The 19610-nt window shown below is 40.7% G+C and overlaps 1 protein-coding gene across 1 annotated transcript in view; it reads left to right on the top strand.

Moving 5' to 3' along the window:
* The first annotated feature begins 6369 nt into the window (after positions 1–6369).
* kirrel1b (kirre like nephrin family adhesion molecule 1b) overlaps positions 6370–19610 on the top strand; it is a 102591-nt gene continuing 89350 nt past the window's right edge. Inside the window, exon 1 of the mRNA XM_084732899.1 lies at positions 6370–6712. Coding sequence (XP_084589025.1) covers positions 6667–6712 — 46 coding nt within the window. The 5' untranslated portion in view covers positions 6370–6666. The remainder of the gene's footprint in view (positions 6713–19610) is intronic.

Here is a 19610-nt window from a genome sequence, read left to right as displayed (position 1 = left end):
GGTCTACCACTGCCTCCATCTGTTAGCTTGTTGTTATTATGTGACTTCATTGTTTTCAGCGGTTTGTTTCGCTTCACCAAAATCACACAAACGAAGTGATCGAAGCAGTTTTAGACCATCAACTCCTGTGTTCTGTGAGGAAAAATTATTTTGTCAGACATTTGGCTTACATAGTGGTGGTTTCCCGTTGGAAAAGGCTGTTTGACGCCAGGGTGAAAATATTCTGAACAAAGCATACACATAAACCGATATTGATTTTTTTTAGGTGGACCTTTTTTTAAGTGGCTAAAATGTGTTTTGCTGCTGACCCTCTTCACAGTAGCGTGTTGCTTACCATCCACGCCATCTACTGAAGGTAATCCACCGACTGTCGATAAGTACCTCATACAGCCCCACTTCAAAAAACATTAACTATTCCTTTAATGTTGTTATAAACTTGTCTTAAACAGTGTTTGAATTCTGTTGGAGACAGTTTGGACATGCACCAACCAAGATGAATATTTTGAAGAATTCAGAACACTCTTTATCTCATGTTTGCTCTGCAACACATTCAGCTTTTATTCATGTCTGCAGACCAGAGGACGGGCTTTGTCTCACAGGGTTTATTGTCCACTTTGAAGAGTAAACCTTTGATTTGTATTTAACCCCAGTTGAATTCTGCTCTGTGAATGGAGAAATGAATACCTGCCTCATACTCAACAAAGTGTAGTGTCTTTTACAAACTAATGGACCTGTAATATTTGCCTGTAATTTATCGTCCTGTCCTTCGTCTTAGTTAATGTGCTAGCATGTAGCTTGCATGAGAAATGGTTGGAAATGTAGATAGTGTTGGAGATGACAAGTGCCGACAAGCTGCTCTCCTGAGACATGATTTGGCGGTCTGTCCGACTGACCTCCCCTGCTGTTCTCTGATCTGCAAACATAGGCCGTGTCCCAGTTTAAACCCGTCTGTGCTGCGCCTCCTCAGTACAACACTGAGGAAACTGGCGAAGTAGGACTCACTCAACCACTGCTAGGTTAAAACGATGTAGGCGTACAGAGGCGTTGAATTGGGACATGCAGTCAGTCGCACTCATATTTCATTGCAGTAATGACTAGCTGTCGCCAGATGCCAGCAAACAGCAGCTTTTCTTGTCCCTCTTCAGTCAGACCGAGCTGTCCTGCCCTGTCCACCACTTGACTCTCACCAACTCCTCTTCAGGCAGTCGCACACTAGCTGCCCGTCATCTCCTTTCATTTTTTTAGAATAAACAAATTGATTTTTAAATTATGTTTTGTTAAAGGTGTGCATAATCTTAAATTTATCTGCTTTCAGTTCAATTGATAATCATTTTTTTAAAATTAGATTTTCCAAAACTTGAAGGTTAGACATTTTGTTTTAGCGTATTTAATTGTTTCAACAACCATTTTTATATAATTTCATGTATATAGTGTTGCCTTTACTGGATACTACCATACACACTTTGCACACACACTTTGGGTACATACACATCTACACACATATCTGGATATGCACGGCAGGCATGATGTCTGTGACTATGGTGTATTTGTACATATGTGTGTGTATGTGTGTTTGTGTATGAGTGTGAGGTGTGTATTAATTGACCCAAACAGACTCCGGAGACACTCTTACATGTGTTGCATTCACAAAAATTGTTATTATTATTTCAGCGACTAAAACGAACGTCTTTGTTTTTAGAAATCATTATTTTGGATGACAAGTCTTCCTTTTGAATAAATATCCATATCACACGAGAATAGTGCTGTCATGTATGTTAATTTGTACTATGGCTGATGATGTCATCGAGACGAGACCCAACCGCATGCTGTGGCGGGTTTGTGTCTGTTGGCTGTTATGTTCATACAGTATTTGTTTGATTTGTTTTTTGTTAAAATACCAGTTGAGTTGTTGACTTCAATAAACATGCATTTGGGTTAATTTCACCTGTTGTCGTCGGTTCTTCCTGTTCACAAACTTTCAAAATAAGATCTGATCCAAAATACTAAAAATGTTCATCCAGTGGGCAGTCTGCTTTCTACTGAAGCCCATTTCTGCCAAAAGAAAAAGAACATCCCCATAGTGAGTCAGAATTATGAGATAAAAAGTTGAACTATGTCACGTATTTTGACGTTATATCTCAGAATTTCCGTGACGACTTATCTATGGGGATATTTTTTGTTTCACTGGCTCAAACGGGTTTCCATAGGTTTTTTGCATGGGTTAGTCATTTTCTTGTTGTACCTGCAATGATTGGTTGATTAAGTGATTACTTGTCAACTATTTCATCATTTCCCAACTATTTCAATAATCTGTAAGTATAATAATAATCAATAAGCTTTTCTGATTTGAATATTTTCTGGTTTCCTTACCCTGCCGTCACAGTAAACTGAATATTTTTTGGTTGTGGACAAAAGATATTTAAGGACATCACCTTCAACTTTGGGAAAGTACTTGGAAGAAGTTAGCCTTCAGTTCTTTCTGCCAGAGATCTTTCTATTTTAATCCTGTCCATGATTTTTTCCCCCCTAAACATAAACAAGAAGGGCTTTCTGACAGAAAACCCTGAAAGCTAACTTCTCCTAACAGCTTTGGAAAACAGTGATCAACATTTGTCACCATTTTCTGATATTTTATTGACCCAGATAAATATCTCCTTTTTTTTCAAGCATTCTTTCTTTACTGACTGTACAAATGCTCTGAATATGATCTTTTCAACAAATAATAGATTTGATAAAATAACTAACAAAACCAATAACCACTGGATGTGAGACTATTAAGTTATCAACAGGTTCAAAGAAGCCACACTCCCATCATTTTTTTACTATGCAGTTTAATTAAATGACCAGCAGAGGGCAGTACAATGCAATAATTCAAAGTTCCTCCTTACGCCAAAAAAGGTTACTTGGATGGAAAATTAGAAAAACTGACTGACGTTCTCCCTGAGTTCAATTAAATTTCAAGTTGGTGGTACCTGATTATTTCTAAATAATGATTATTATTTTATGATTAAATCATACTTTCTATCACTCACAGAAAAAATATATAGTAATACATCTGCTTAAGCGTTTCTTGATCTTCCTTCCTTTCTTTCTTTCTTTGTTTCTTTCTTTCTGTCTTTCTGTCTTTGAGTCTCTTGATCTCTCTCTGGTTCCCTTTTATCCCTCTTATCTTTCCACCCCTTCAGTATGGACTGTGGTTTGGGGAATATTGTTACCACATGTTGATACTGGTACAGGCAGTTAATAATCAGCCTTACACTGTACACATGCTGCTAATTCATTATACAGTGAGAAGTCACAGTCAACACACAGATGGATGTTCAGAACTCTGTCCAGCTGTTTGAGGATAAAGGACTTGTTTTTGCTGAACTGTGCTGTTGTTACAGTAAATGCAATCTAGTTAAAACAGAACAAAATACAACAGGTCTGGTGTAGGTGCCAACAAGTGTGCAGTGCCAAAGCTGACCTCATTTGACTGGTGAATAGCACAGTTTCAATTATAATACCTATTTCACCAAACGTATGTTTTGCAAGATGTTGATTGCAGTGTTGAGTCATGTCACTGTAAGAATAAAAGCACTCACATAGTTCTCCCTGTAAGTTCAGGAATATGTCATTTGAAATCATACAGTATGACACACCTACTAGTTTACAGGAAAGTACCATGATGGAAAGATTACAGTGATAATGTAAGGTCAGATTCTAGTCCAATACCGAGAACTGTGAAGGAATATAACAGTGGTAACATATAGTAGATCAAAGAAACAAGAAAGAGTTTATTTAAAGGAACACTAAAGGCACAGAGACCCAAATATATACAGAACAGTACCACTAAAAATTCAAAAGGTAGTATGTTTTGGTGGAATATTTGCATGTGGGGAGGCAGGCCAGGGCATTTAAATGTCTTAACCCCTGTAAAACATTGTAACATTAGTGACCCAGGAGCTAATTTGCCCTTTTCAGGGAGTGAACCATAAAGAACCAATGTCATGTTAGTGAGCTCCAGTTGGACAACAAGAGTGGAAACTCACTTTTACATTAAAGTCAAAGTTTAGGACTGGGGACTTGATCTGGGACTTGAGTGCAAAGACTTGAGATGACTTACTTGTGTAAAACAATGACTTGGTCCCACCTCTGTCCCACATTATTGGGACATGGAAATATTTGACATCACTTTTATCCAGCTTTGCCTTGTCACTTCAAAACCAGTGAGAAAAGAAAAAAAGGGAACTAGGACAGTTTTACAGCAATCTGTCATGTGAAATGACCAAAATGGTTCAAACTTTGGTAGAAACTGTTGTGTTCATTTATTTATTATTTTTACATAAGAAGCACAACAACTGTGAACACTGCTAGATTTCTTCTGAGAATATACCTGTGTAACTGTAAGTACTGTACACTTTATATTTTGGGGTTATTTTTTGCTTTAGTTGTCGTTCTAATATGAGCCAAATCTGACCCCTGACAGGGTGCTGGGTGGCCCACCAAAGATTTTCTTATTCATAAAGAAAATACACACTGGAATTTCTTTTGTTTGTTAATACATTAGCAAAGGCTTAATAATGTTCCTTGGCTGTTACTCAGGCAGTTGCATATTATCCTACAGACATTTAAAAGACCTTAAATATGCTGTTTATAAATCCAACATTTGAATGACTACAGGATAGACGAGATTCCAGCTCTCTCTCTCTTTTTTTTTAATTTTATGGGCAGCATGTTTTTGTATATTTGATCCTTTCTCTTTGCCTTGCCTTGCCTTGCCTTGCCTTTATTCAAGTTGTCTGGATGTTATTCTTTTTAATTTGTACCCTAGTTGTTCTTGCTCTGAGGTCTTTTTGGATTTTCTATTTATAAATAAAGAATATTGACCAGTATATCAATATCAGACCACAACAGGCCCCAAAAATCCGGTACTGGTTAAGGTGTAAATGTTATATAACTCATATGTGACCTAAACATGTAAAACTAAAATGCAGATGCAGCTATTAAAGGTACAATTCACACCAAAATCAAAAAACACTGAATGAGGCAGAAGAGCTTTTCTTCTTTGTGACCACGTGATCCGTCTATATCTAATGTCAAAGTTGCAGGAACAAGTGAGCTCCCTGCACCATCTTTCATTTCTTTGATCTGACTTCTACGAAGAGCTGGATCCAGCACAGGTCAGACCACCAGACCTCTGGGAGACCTACAGAGAAAAGGTCACAGTGTGCACTTTGTTAAAAAATGGTGCAGGAGAGAAGGATGTTGTGCGAAGATGTTTGTGAAGTGAGTAAAGAGAAGCATGTGCCTCCGAGATCAAGAACTGCCTGCCAATGTAAAATTAATGTCAGGTAAGCGTGTTTATATCATGTGTTCTCAGTGATTTTCACTGTCAAGGTTTACCCACTAGAGTTTTGAATAAAAACACCACTGTTATTTCCAACATTCATCAGATGAGAAAGAATGAAAAAGATATGCAGAGCAAATGAAAATTTATCATTACCAAATTGATGTCTTGTAATTTTTGTGGAAAATATTGACCTGATATCCACAACAAGGGACATGCTATAAAACATAAATAACATTCTGGAGATTTTTTTTTGTGATATGTTTCTTACATTGCAATTATTTAAATGATGTAAAAAATTTAAAAAAAAAAAATCCTAAATATCAAAACTTTTTTTCTTTCAGGTCTCGGGAGGTGATGATGCATTTGCAGGATTACATTTACTGGTAAACACCTTTATTATTTCATAATCATTTATGGCACTTTGCAATTTTTGTATTTATATATTTTCATGTGCAGTATTTTAACTTGATGCTTCATGTCCACTTGACTATGAGTTAATTAGTTCCTACTCACCATTGGTTAGGAGGGACAGGTATGACTGGGACAGAGGAGACTATCATGTGCAAATGGTGGGTGGAGAAGTATTCTGAGAACCCTGAGGGAGTGAAGTTGGGTGTACTGTACTGTACTGGTGTCTTGGTGTTGATTAAAAGAAGAATAAAAGAAGAGAGAAAGGTTGGCGCCTGGAAGACCTGTCTATATTTTCTCAAAAAATATGATTGGCCCTTTACTTAATCTCAATGCTGCACATCTAAACTATCTACATATTTAAATATCACTAAAGATTTACAGTCATAACCTGCTACAAAGTATTCTGTGTGCCAGAGGTGCACTCACTGAACTTAATGGTTGAAGTTTTCCTGTTTAAAGTGCAGTTCTCGCTGCGGCCGCTGGGGCGCCATTCACCTCCTCTCTGTGGAGTCCAAAACGGAGATTTGGAGCGGGGAGGCGTGGAGGAGGAGGTGGTGGTGGTGGTGGAGGCTGAGGGAGGGGGTGTGTGCTACTCATTGTATGAGAGGAGGGGGGAGAGAGAGGAATTCAGTGTGTTTAAATGGGAATCCAGAGCGCAGAGAGGAAAAGAGACGCAGACTAGAGGAGGAAAAAAAGTGGAGACAGATTTATTTTACGCACGGGAGAAACAGGGAAACGAGTAAGAAGAGAAAGAGGAAAGGAAAAGAGAGGCATCGGGATTTTTTCCTCTAAATTTGGCTTCTTTCACTCTCATGACTCAAAGAGGATTCCAGTTAAATTCAGCCGGTCGGGAGGAATTGATGGTGTCTCTTCGGGGGAGAAGCAGAGCTGAGGGGAGGAATCTGAATGCGCTCGGCTGAACCATGCCAGTCCTGTGGATCATAACTTTGGCGATCACTTTGAACCAAGGTGAGAGATGTTGAAACACATTTAAGCTCAACTGAACAACAGCGGAAAGTTTCTCTTCAATGCCCGAAATTTGTCTCCTTTCAGCCTTTTTTTATCCTCTTTGGTGCGTCTGTGCGCTTTGTGGGTGTCTTTCAGTCTGGGCTGGCTGTGTGTGTGTGTGCGCGCATCTACAGCCTGTGTCTGGCTCTGTGAGTGTGTGAATGTGTTATGTTGTTATAGATTTGTGCCGCCCTGGACATCATCATTACACTGGAGGGAGCAGAGTCGTGGGGTGTTCAGGGTCTCTGCTCCGCTGGGGGAAAAATGAGGTTTTAGGGGAGCAGACACACAAACAGTGCGTTCATTTTCCTCCAGTTTCACGTTGATGAGGGAGATGTGCAGCATCTGCACCCGACATTGCTTTGACGTGACCTTTGAAACGCATGAATAGATAGATCTGGGTGACACAAACAAACGCAGTGTGGGTCAAACACACGCACGCCCGCGCACAAACACATACACACACTGCGCATATAGACTGCCAGCCGGGGGGATGATTGATGAGGCGAGGATCCAATGCACACATGTCTGGTCACCAGCGGGCTTTAACATGAGTCACACTAGATCAATTTCCAACACGTGCGCGCGCACACGCACGCGCAAGGCTCGTTAATTTCTTTAATCTGTGTGTGTGTGTGTATGAGAAAGAGAGTGGAGTAAAGCGAAAGAAGTGACCCTTGAGAGAAAGTCAGTGTGTGTGTGTGTGTGATCATAGAGAGCAGTGCATCCTCCTCCTCTTCAGCATGCAGGTAGAGTTTCCCGTGCTCGTGCCCGTGCGCGCGTCCCCGCTGCAAAACGTGCAGGTGCCAAAAAAAAAATCATATTTTACCGTAAAGACAGATACATATTCACTGGACTGGAGGAGAGCCCCATTACTAATATTAATACCCCTATTTATCGATCACCTTGATAGATTGCCCTCTGTCTCACACACACACACACACACACACACACACACATACACACACACACACACACACACACACACACGCACGCACACACACACACACACACACACACACACACACACACACACACACCTCAGTGAAAGAGAGGATGAGTGTGCGTTTGTGTTTGAGGGCAGTCACGGCTCCAAAGGCAGAGGTGATTAATTGAGGTGGCCTGATGTGAACAGTTCAACTGTGTGTGTGTGTGTGTGTGTGTGTGTGTGTGTGTGTGTGTGTGTGTGTGTGTGTGTGTACCTGCCTCAGCACCTGGGTCCCCGGTGCCGCAGGCCGCCGGTGTGATGAGAGCACAGACAGTGATCTGCAGAGACAGACAGTCAGAGGAGCTACCAGGCTGGAGCAGAGCTGACCACCATGATCAGAACAGAACAGAACACAATAGAATAGAATAGACTAAGGCGATAATAAGTATTGCCTGCTTGCCTGGGGTAAGTAAAATGTCGTGTTGGGCTGTAAACCTGAAAAAAATATTTTGATTTTTCCTGCGAAATGGCAGAAAATGCTGTTATCAGCGTCTCAAATATAGAGATCATATTAAACTCGATATTTGGGTTTTAGACTGACAAAACAAGACATTTGAAGACATCACCTTGGACTGTTTTCTGACATTTTAAATGCATTTGCATTTGCAGTCCTTGATTAAAGATGACAATTAACTGTAGTCTTTCTCATTATTTGATAATCTCTAATAAAATAATAATAAATCTTGTACAGGTGCTTTGGGCAAGTAAATTTCTGACCCTGTCCTGAAAAAAACCCATCCCATTAACATTGAACCTTTTATTATTGCTTTAAAATTAGTAAAAATCTCTACTTGCACAAAGTAAAATGACACATCCATCCACATCCGTCTGTTTTCCTCCTGTCAACACTATAGTAATGTTGCCTTCACCTAAAAATTTGTTTTTTCATCCTTAAGTTGATTACTTCACTTTTTAACAGTTTGCTTGGTCCATATCGTTGATAGTATTTCCTGTTTGTTCTGTATGTATTTTTTTGAACGTTTTCATAATCACCTCAGGGTCTTGGATAACCGTTAGCAACATTAGCTAGCTAACTAGACTCGTCATCTTCATTCTAACTTGACGGATGAAAAATAAAACTCACCGAAAGCATCATCTCTGTCTTTCACACCGTGAAGGGTTTGGTTGAAATAAACCCTAAATTTACCAAGTTGGATGTGAAAACATTTTTGCTCTATATGCCATTTCCGCTTAAACGTCCGTCAATGCTATAGTAATGATACCTTCAACTCCAAATGTAGTGAGTTTTCATCCTTACGTAAGTTACTTCACTTTTCACAATTTGGTATATGGGTATTGGGTATATTTAGACCAAAGCACAGTTGATGATTGTGATTGTAGCCAAGATGGTGAGTTTTATTTTGTTTCTGTCAGGTTTGAATGAGGATGATGATACTAGCTAGCGAGCTAGCTTACATTGCTAATGGTTATCTAGGACACTGAGGGTATTATCAGAATCCATAGAAGCGCCACAAAATTAATGGTAATCACTTTAATACGATAAAGTAAAGTCACTAATTTAAGGATGAAAAATCACTAAGTTTGCAGATGTTACTATAGCGGTGACAGGAAGTAAACCAAAACGCAGCTCATAAACACGGATGTCAAAGTACACTGTGCAAGTAGGAAATACTTGATGAAAAAAAGTAAAAAGTTTGATCATCTTGGCTTGAAGAATGGTGCATTTGTGTTTGGATGAGAACAGAATGTATCAGATTCAATCAGTTAATATTAAGATAAATGTAAATTTATCAATCAAGAGCTCAGATTAATTAGGGCTAAAGATATCGAGAGTGTTGGTTGTAATCGGATGAAAGAGAACAGATTACAGGGAGAGTAAAATTATTATTCCAGCTATAGAGAATCAAACAGAACAAAATGATAAGTGGAGCAGAAAGAGTAAAAGAAAAGAGAAAAGAGAGGACAGACAGGACAGAAACAGAACAGAACCAAACAGAATAGAAAAGAACCAAACAGAATCAAGCAGAACCCTCAACAGATCAGAACAAAAGAAATCAGGGCGGAACAGAGAAGAAACAAACAGAACAGAAACAAAACAAATCAGACACCAAGAAGAACAGCACACAATGAAACCAAAACCAAAACCAGCAGAAACAGAACTGTACTGAACAGAACCAAACAGAGCAGAACAGAAACAGAACAAAGACTTGAATAGAACAGAACAAAAGAAAACAGTGGACAACAGAAAAAACAGAACCAAGAAGAAAAGAACCAATTAGAATAGAAAAGAAACAGAACATGACAGAGGGAACAGAAAGAGAAGACAAACAGAACAGAGGAGAAAAGAATCAAATAGTGTGGAACAGAAACCTGAACGGGTCACAACAGCAGAGAACGGAGCAGAACAGAACCAAACAGAGATAGAACAGAGGCAGAACAGAACCAAATGGAGAAGGAACAGAACAGAACCCAGCAGAAACAGAATAGAAACAGAACAGCAGAGAACAGACACAGAACAGAAATAAACAACCGAGAACAGAGATGGAACAGAAACAGAACAGCAGAGAACAGACAGAACAGAAATAAAAAAACAAAGAACAGCAGAGAACAGAGACAGAATAGAAACAGAACAACCAAGAACAAATACAGAACAGCAAAGAACAGCATAAAACAGAGACAGAATAAAAACAGAACAGCCGAGAACATAGACAGAACAGCAAAGAAGAGCAGAGAACAGAGAAAGAAGAGTAACAGAACAGCAGAGAACAGACACAGAACAAACAGAGCACAGCAGAGAACAGAGTCGAGCAGCAGCAGAGTGTCTCCAGCTTAGCTGGTGTAAGTCTGTTAATGTGATCAGAGTGAATCCAAACAGAACCAGAGACAGAACAGCAGAGAACAGTGGAGAACAGAGCAGAAGAGTAGAAAACAGCAGAAAATAGAGCAGAACAGCAGAGAACAGTGGTGAGCAGTGGCAGCATGTCTCCAGCTGAGCCGATGTAAGCCTGTAAATGTGATCACAGTGAATTCAAACAGAACCAGAGACAGAACAGAAACCGAACAGAGCAGAGAACAGAGCAGAACAGTAGAGAACACTGAAGAACCGAGCAGAGAACAGTGGCGAGCAGCAGTAGAGTGTCTCCTGCTGAGCCGGTGTAAGCCTGTAAATGTGATCAGAGTGAATCCAAACAGAACCAGAGACAGAACAGAGACAGAACAGAGCAGAGAATAGAGCAGAACAGTAGAGAACAGCAGAGAACAGTGCAGAACGGAGCAGAGAACTGTGGCAAGCAGCAGTAGAGTGTCTCCTGCTGAGCTGGTGTAAGCCTTTAAATGTGATCACAGTGAATCCAAACAGAACCAGAGACAGAACAGAGACAGAACAGAAACAGAACAGTAAAGAACAGTAAAGAACAGTGAGGAACCAAGCAGAGAACTGTGGCAAGCAGCAGTAGAGTGTCTCCTGCTGAGCTGGTGTAAGCCTGTAAATGTGATCAGAGTGAATCCGTCCCCTACATGCAGCAGCTGCAGGCTAATGTGTGTTTAGCCTGTTTGGAGTCTTCCAGGTGTCTCTGGCTGCTCTCCTCTGCTCACAGCTCTGACTGACTGACTGACTGACTGACTGACTGGCTGACTGACTGACTGACTGCCTGCTTTTCTCTGAGCAGCCTGCTTCACTGTTCAATCCAGTGGTGTGCCTGGCTTCCTAACACAGGCCCACTACATCTCTGTGTGGTTGACCGCGCGTCTGTGGGCCCCTGTAATTACCACTCGGCTCTGTATGTGTATATGTGCGTGTGGGTCTGATGTAGCATGTTGCCGCTGTGATCCGACACCGCGCTGCCAGCGCCGGTCTGGCCACTGGCGAGGGAGTCGATTCTTGAACAGCACTTTTGCTTGAGCTGAACATTTTTGCAGCCTGATCATGCAAGCAAAGCAAGCAAAGCAATTCCTGCACTGCAAGCACCTGTCCCATCTCCCCCCTCTTTCTTTCACACACATACACACACACACAGACTTTCTTTTTCTCCCTTTTCTCCCCCCCTCCTCCTCCTCCCACTCTTTTCTCCCGTCACAAGAATAGAGCTGAGGCGCAGATGTAAAGAGACAGGCCAAAAGACAGAGAGATGGAGGCAGAGAGAGAGACGAAGAAAGGAAGAGACAGCGGGGTTCAGTCCTAATCTGTTGACAAGAGGGGATGTTTGAGGATAAACAGAGGCAGACCAGGAGCGCTCAGGAAGCACTGAGAGAAATAAAGAGGGAGGCCCTGTTGGCTTGAGTCTCTTCTTCAACAGAAACCCAGCTGGACCATCAATGTTTGATGGTTTACATCAGCACAGGTTTACACCAAAGTGTTCTCCAGGGGCACCAGGGCTCCTCAGAAAGGTCTCTGAAGATGTGTCTAGAAATGCAAACTCAAAGCCTACTGGACTTTCTTTGGATTCTCACCCAAAACATCTTCAATAATCTAAAGTGAATCCAGTTGGAAATCAAATTCCAACCTTTGACTTAGCACCTTGGGCACAGATCTCCTCCAGTAAATTATTTCTAAATAAATTACTGTCACTTAAAATATATATTTAATAGAAGCCAGCTCCACTTTTAAAATTGTTCACACATGAACATTTTTTTTTGGATTGTTTAATTTTTGAGATTCTAACTTTGTATCCTGCTCAATGGTCTGAAGCACACACATCGCTTTCGCGGGGAAAAAACAAGCGCTCTTTCAGCTCGTCATGTAAATTTCTGGCAAAAACTTCATCCCAGGTTAATTCAGGCCCGGAATTTCATCATTTTTTAGGGGCAAGGTCACTTGGCCTTTGGTGCTGTCAGTTTTTTGAGGGCACAAAGGGCAAATACCAGGGCAGCAACAAGGATTTGAAGTCCACAAAAATACTGTAATGAATTTAACTTTCACAGGGACACTGGAAGTCAGTCTGAGGTCAGGTTTTATAAGGACATCATACTAAATAGTGTGTGATAGATATGGAGTTTGCAACTCAAAATAATAAGAAACTTTCCCAAAACAGTCATTGAATAACATTAAGAAAGTTTTTCTCTATTTTAAAAAGTTTCTTTCTAGTTTGGTTTGTCACCATTAAGAGTCTGAAGTCTGCTGCATTGCGTAATATTTGGTTTCATGATCAATGTAAGTTTAGGTTACAGTGACACTTATCATATTCACAAGCTTCCTTTCCATGCTGCTGACCTGAAGGACCAGCGCCAAAATGATTTCTTCTTCTTGCTATAACTTACATAAGGGACAGACGAGATTGTCTTTGATCATTAGTTTCAAGCTCTCCACTGTTCCGCCCTCAAACCGTTGTGTAATTCCTTTCTGAATCATCTAACAACAAAAATACTCTCAGATGGGGGTTTGTGGGTTAAGTAAGAACCGTGGCATTTACAGCATGTAAAAATTTGGAGAAAATGCTCAACAACTCACCAGCATCTTTATTGTTTCTGTATAAGGAACCACTTCTGTATTAAATTTCACAAGCAAAACCTCACACAGCAAGGCTTCTTTTTTAAACACTGGATGCATTAGTGTATATAGTGCATACTGTAAGATAAGATAGTGATTGTAGAATTTTTTACTCATTCAGCTGTTTGATTCGGAGATTTTGCAGGGGATACCCACTGTTGCATGGCTGGATTAACCTGGTTGTTGATGCAGAGGCAAAACCAAAAGTCAGTGTGGGCTTGTTTTAACTTTGGAAGTCAAGTTATGCAGGTTACTTTACTTGCATCACTTATAATATAATTTAATTTATGTAATTTACACACTTATTTTATCCTAAACCATGATTGATTCCGTAACCTAACCAAGTGGTTTTGGTGCCTAAACCAAACTGCAACCTTTTCACAGTATTAACCAAGTGAAAACAAAGGTCCAGTAAGTCGAGGGCCTGGTAGGCCTCTTGCTGGTCCTCTCCAATTGTCATATATATTGTTTTGCGAATCATTGGCAATGATCTGTTACATCTTTTAGGTATGAACATGTTTATTTTCTTTGAGGTCAAGTTCGTAACAACAATAACCCCACGTGAAAAAATGAATGAAGCCAAAATGTGGCAGGGGTGCCAGCGCAGAGAACTTTGACACACAAAAAAAAGAAGAAAACATGTTTGTTTGAATAAATATCACATCATCATGATCTGAATGTTTTTTTCTAGTGAACAGGAAAACTACAATGCAAAACTGATATTTTCTTTTAAAGATTATTTTTTGGGCTTTTTGCCTTTATTAAGATAGGACAGCTGAAGATAGGACAGGGAAGGGGGAGAGAGAGAAGGGTGCAAATGTCTGTTAATAGACATTATACTTGCATTTCAAGTTGCTAATCAAACCATAAAGAATGATCATGGCCGGCTACAATGGAAGCCTCTGAAGCAGTGGCTGTTTCCCCCAGGGTCAAAATCAGAGATACTCGGATTGGTTTTTCAGAGTAGTAAAATTATTCCTCTTGGATCATTCCTTGCCTCACCAGCACCTTGAACAACATGTCCCTATCAGTGCAGCCTGCATGCTTTAAATGCAGAGCTGTTTTCCACCTGAATGCCCACTAAGAAGCCAAGATCATTTTAAAATTCAGGATTTGTACCAATTTTGTTGATTTTGGTAGATTTCAAAAACAAATTTGCAGTTAATCAAATTACAGCAAACAAAAGTCAAGCCTGAAGGTCTGAGGCCCGAGGGCAGTGGCCTGTTTTGAATTGCACTAAAAAATATTTTTTGTCAGTAGACCAGATGTAAGAATTACCTTGTGGCCCTGCGCTCTCAATCAAGACTTAAAAATCCAACAAACTGAGAAAAAACAAGGTCCCTGCAGTTTGATTTTATACAATCACTGCTCTTCATTATGCAAAGGAACTAAACATGTTCTTTGTCTTCTTCTTGGAGGATTTTATCATCTGCAACACCGCTGATGATGAGCATTGCTTGCATCAGTGGTCTCAGGATGAATCAACCCTCCAACCTTGGTCATTAGTGCCATACTGTACTGATCGCGCCATAAAAGCGAATATAAAAGGTTGACTGACTCTGTTGCTCTAATTGGGTGTTGAAAAAAAAAATCCACTTCAATAAAACACGCTGTACTCTCAAATGAAGATAATTAAAAATGGCATGACAAGCCTTGTTTAAGAGCAGAGCGGAGGTTCAAACAACACAGTGGTGGCTGTGGAGTTAAGTGTGTGTGTGGGCCTCATCCCAAAGCCCTCCAGTACCTGACAGATCTGATATCCTTATGGCGTGGGAAGCGTAATCTGAGGTGACAAGGAACAGCAATTAAAATAAATAAATAAAATAACCACCACAATTAGCCGCTGCTAATTTACTACAATGTCCCGATAATCTAGTAATCTGCTAAAACGACATTGGCAAATTCACCCCTTCGCTCCTCTGCTCAGGCGGATGTGTGTGTGTGTGTGTGTGTGTTTGTGGGAGTGAAAGACTGAAGAGTACGCAGATCCTAAGAGAGAGCGTCGACCGGTATTAGGACTGACACCCGTCAATCTGGCTGATATGTCAGCCTGAATGAGGGAGGAGGAGTGGACTGGGAGGGAGGAGGAGGAGAAGACATGCAGAGAACAAGAACGGAAAGAAAATTAAGGAGTAGATGATGGAAAATAAGAAGATGAAAGGACGAGGGCAAGAAATGCAGAGGAGAGGGCGCTAAGAGGAGTTAAGGTTGAGCAGAGCAGGGCTGGGAATGGTTGGAGCAGGAAAATAGAGGAGAAGAGTTCAGGTGAATGGAGGAGGACAGAGTGGAAGGAGGGCAGAAGAAGAGTGCAAGAGAGATATGTGGTGGTTTAAAAGGAGAGAAATTCAGGTGGGAGGAGGCCAAACGGGTGAAGAAGGCAGAGAATGAGGTGATTAGAGGAGTGGGAGCTAACAAGAGTGAAAGAGGAGGAGGAGGAGGACAGGGCTGAGGAGCAAAAGAGGGCAGCAGATTTCTGTGGGCGCACGCATTGATAGAAGGGAGAGCAGAAGAAAAAAGAAGGGGGATTCAGAAGTGTAGTTGAGGGCAGAAGAATGAGTCAGGAGGACTAAAGGGGGAGAGAAAGTTCAGAGCAAGGGAGCGAGGAATGGAGGAGTAGATGAAAAGAGAGGAGGAGAATAAACGATAAGGACAACAGAGAAATGTGGGTAGGAAATGGGCAAAGGAGTTAAAGAAGGCGCAGTAGGAGGAAAAGGAGGAGAGTGGAGCTGAGGAGCAGAGATTTATCAGGAAAAAAGAGGAACAGATGATATGAGAGGAAAATAGAGGAGTAAATGAGGTGAGAGGGGAAGAAAAGAGGATGACGGGGGAGAAAGAGAGAAGATGAGTAAAGGAGGGCAGCGAAAAGGAGATCAGAGGAGGTGTGGAGACAGATGGAGGAAATTCTGGCTTGAGGGGGAAAGGAGCATGAATGGAGGAGAGAGCAGTGTTGCAGTCAAGACCACCTAAACCGAGACCAAGGCGTGACCAATTGCTGTCACATCTCAAGCTCTCTCGCCCAAGTGAGGGAGTGACACCGCGACATGTAGCATTTAAGTCGGAGCTGACATGAACTACCGCTGCATACCTGTCAACCCTTTTGTTTTTTCCCGGGATCCTGCCGTCATTCCGAAATATTTTCCCGTAAATAGCCCACTGGCCCTATTTGATGTATTTGCTTCATTTCCTCTACTGCAGTGGTTCCCAAACTGGGGGGCGTGGAGCCACTGGTGGTGGGGTGTGAATGATCCAGTGGAGAAATACAGAGTGAAATAAAGTTGAATGAGTATGATTGATGTCGGGAAAATTAACAGTTAAGTCAACAGCGTTCACTGATGCTGTCATGCTGACTTTTATTTCATTAAAATTCAACTTGAATCTTTTTTTACCAGTTGCTTCAGTCATTTTTAGTGATGCACTGAATGCCATTTTCTTGGCCGATTTCCTTTTCTTTTTTTAAGGGTCTGACCTGCTGATTCTGTTTTTGGCCGATTCTGATTTTCATTCTTTCTGAGAACTATAATTGACAGAATACATGCAGATTTTTGTAGCTTTTCTTTAATGTGAAATTAAATTGGATCTTCATAATAAACATTTTCTCCAAAAGTGCTCCAGGTTACAGCAAGTCTATCGCTAATGCCCAAGCATGTGTCTGAGTTTGAGTGGCTGTGACCAGTGTTGTTGTGGCTATGAGGTCACTGTCTGTGTCTCTGCAAGTGTGACGTGACCATCTTGTTGCGCATGTGTGTGAATTTGACTGGAACAGAATTTGATATGTGATGCTAATTTACCGGTTTTCAGTGTGACTGGTCCTGACCAGTAACCGACCAGCCCTCTCCCCCCCTTATTTTCTAATCCCAATGTTGACAGGTATGTACTATTGATGTAACATAACTATACATTAGCTGAATAGCGTCTCATCGTCGTTTATCACAAGAAAAATCATAAATTAGCTAGCTTTCTTTGCATCACTGACACTTACGCTTCCTTTCTAAGTGCCGATAAAACTTTGACCTGATCCCAGTAGTAAGTGCTGCATTGCAGAATTTACAGACCGTGTGTGTTTTCTTTTGTTTTGCAGATGACCTGTGGTTTAGATAGCCAAATTTTATTACAGAAGACTTAGTTGAGCTGTTAACGGAGACAAAAATTAGAATTGAGTTAAGTGATTGGTTGCATTTCACATTAAAAATGTTAACAGATAATTAGGGATGAAAAACTAATTGTTTTCACGATAAACTGTGATAAAATTCCAGACTATTCATATTCAAATAATTATCATAATCTGTGTTTGATTACCATGCTTTGAAAAATGGTAGTTATTGTCCAGTGTCAACCAAAGTTTGCAATAGTCTCCCAGATGCAGTTGCATCAGCAACCTTGGTTTGCTTTGTGTCAACACTGACATTGCAAAGGACATGCCGTTTCAAATGTTGCAAAGTTTTCAATGGCAAAATTATTTCAGTGTGATCAGTACTTTTTCAGCATTTTCAGCACATTTTAACAATACCATAACAATATTGATAACTGTGATAATTAAGCTATAATCACTCTAACTGTGATATGAAATTTTCATGCTGTTTTGTCTTCAAATAAATCAGACAATGCACAGACAGTTTAGTGATATCCTTGCAGTTGTGGTCTTCTGTGTCTAAGATCGAGAAAGACTGAGAAAACCTGTGGTCAATTCTGAAACGAGACCTTCAAAAAGTGGTCTTGAGACCAAGACAGATCTCAAGTGCTACAACACAAGGAGAAAGGAGAGAAGAAGACAACAGAATGAGGGCAGGAGGGAAATTTGGGTAGTAGGGCCACAGAGGAGTGAAAGAGGAGGATGGAAGAAATGTTGAAAAGAGGAAAAACAAGAAGAAGGAGGAGTGCACGTACTTATTGTTTGGCAAGGGCTTGAGCGAAAGAGCAGGAAAACAGAGAAAGAGATCCGATGAGAGAAGAAAAGAGGATGAGAAGAGGGGGAGAGAGGGCAGAGGAGTGAAGGAGACTTGAGGACCAGTTGAAATGGAGGAATGAGCGCTAATGGAAGGAGTGCAGAGAAAGAAAGAAGAAGGGGGATGCAGTAGTGTGGATGAGGGCAGGATGAAATACAGAGGAGGAGGAGAGGGAACTAACAGGAGTGAAGGAGGAGGAGAGCAGGGTTGGGGAGCAGAGATTTATGTGTGGAGAGGGTTGCAGCGAGGGAGCAGAGGGAAACAGCCAGGCCTATTATAGATGGGGCTCTCCTGGGAGAGCAGGGCCTGGAGTTTTCCAGGCATTTCCAGCATATTTCACCGCTGTTCCAAGCGGCACGCTGCAATGCACAACGCTCCGCCCCCGACAGAGTCCTCAGCCCTCTACGGATAAATAAAGTGGGTCTCCTTTCTCCGCATGAGTATTCAATAAAAGTGATAAAAGGCTGGAAGTAACCCATCTTAGCTTTTTTGGAAGGGAAAGTGAGAAACCAAACTGGCCACCCTCTCCAAGGATAAGCTTTCAAAGAAATGCAGACATCAAGCATAAAAGCACCGAAAGCATAAAAGTGCTTCCTTTTATATGAGGAAAAATGTCAACAAAAAGGGCTGTGAGATCAAATAAGCTTAGTGTGGAGGTAGTTTATGTTTCTACCTCTCTCCCTCTCTGTGTTTCTTTGTCTGCCTGTGTTTTCTCTTGCTTGCTCGCTGGCTGTCTGAGAGTCTCATGTGTGGAGGTGAGAGAGAACAATTGAATGGGCCTCCCACATGAAATCCATTCAGAGACATCTTGAGGATTAAGAATGAGAAATTGTCCGGCGCAGTGAATTTAATCAATCTGATCCATTACAAGATCGCTATCACAAGGTTTTCCCTTTTGTCTTTGCCCTGGATTATGCATGCTGCTGGATAACTGTCTGTGTGTGTGTCTGTGTGTGTGTGTGTGTACTTTCACTGATTCCATACATAATGTAACATTGTAATGGACTGTCTCATGTCATCAATCAAACAGTTAATTGACTACAGATTATTCAATTACAGTTTTGATCGTATATTATAAGGGTTGGATATTGGGTAAGGTTATCAGTATTATCACTGTTTTGAAACGGTATCATGTACTTTGCGATGTCAAACCCATGATGCTGATATATTAGAATTATTTTTTAAAATGATATAGTTATTATAGTTATATATCTCTGTGTGGACAGACTTGTATACATTATAGAAAGTAAAGCCAAAATAAACCTCAAGAACAATCTTAAAAGAACTGTTGAAAACTGCCAAGTACTTAAAGTTGTTATTAGATGTCAGGTTGGTCATTTTTACTTGTTCTTTGATAAGATATTTACTGATTTTAATAAACACTTTGCCAAGTTTAGACAGTTTGATCTTAGAAAAAGTAGTGTGTTTAGACTGCTTTTAACATTTTAGAACATTTTTTCTTTTGTTCAATAAGAAAATAGG

This window comes from Lutjanus erythropterus, chromosome 12 (genome assembly GCF_056507025.1).
Source record: "Lutjanus erythropterus isolate fLutEry1 chromosome 12, fLutEry1.hap2, whole genome shotgun sequence".
In the NCBI taxonomy this organism is placed as follows: Eukaryota; Metazoa; Chordata; class Actinopteri; order Lutjaniformes; family Lutjanidae; genus Lutjanus; species Lutjanus erythropterus.
The sequence above is the reverse complement of the archived record's forward strand: the minus strand, read 5'-3'. Positions and strand labels throughout refer to the sequence as shown.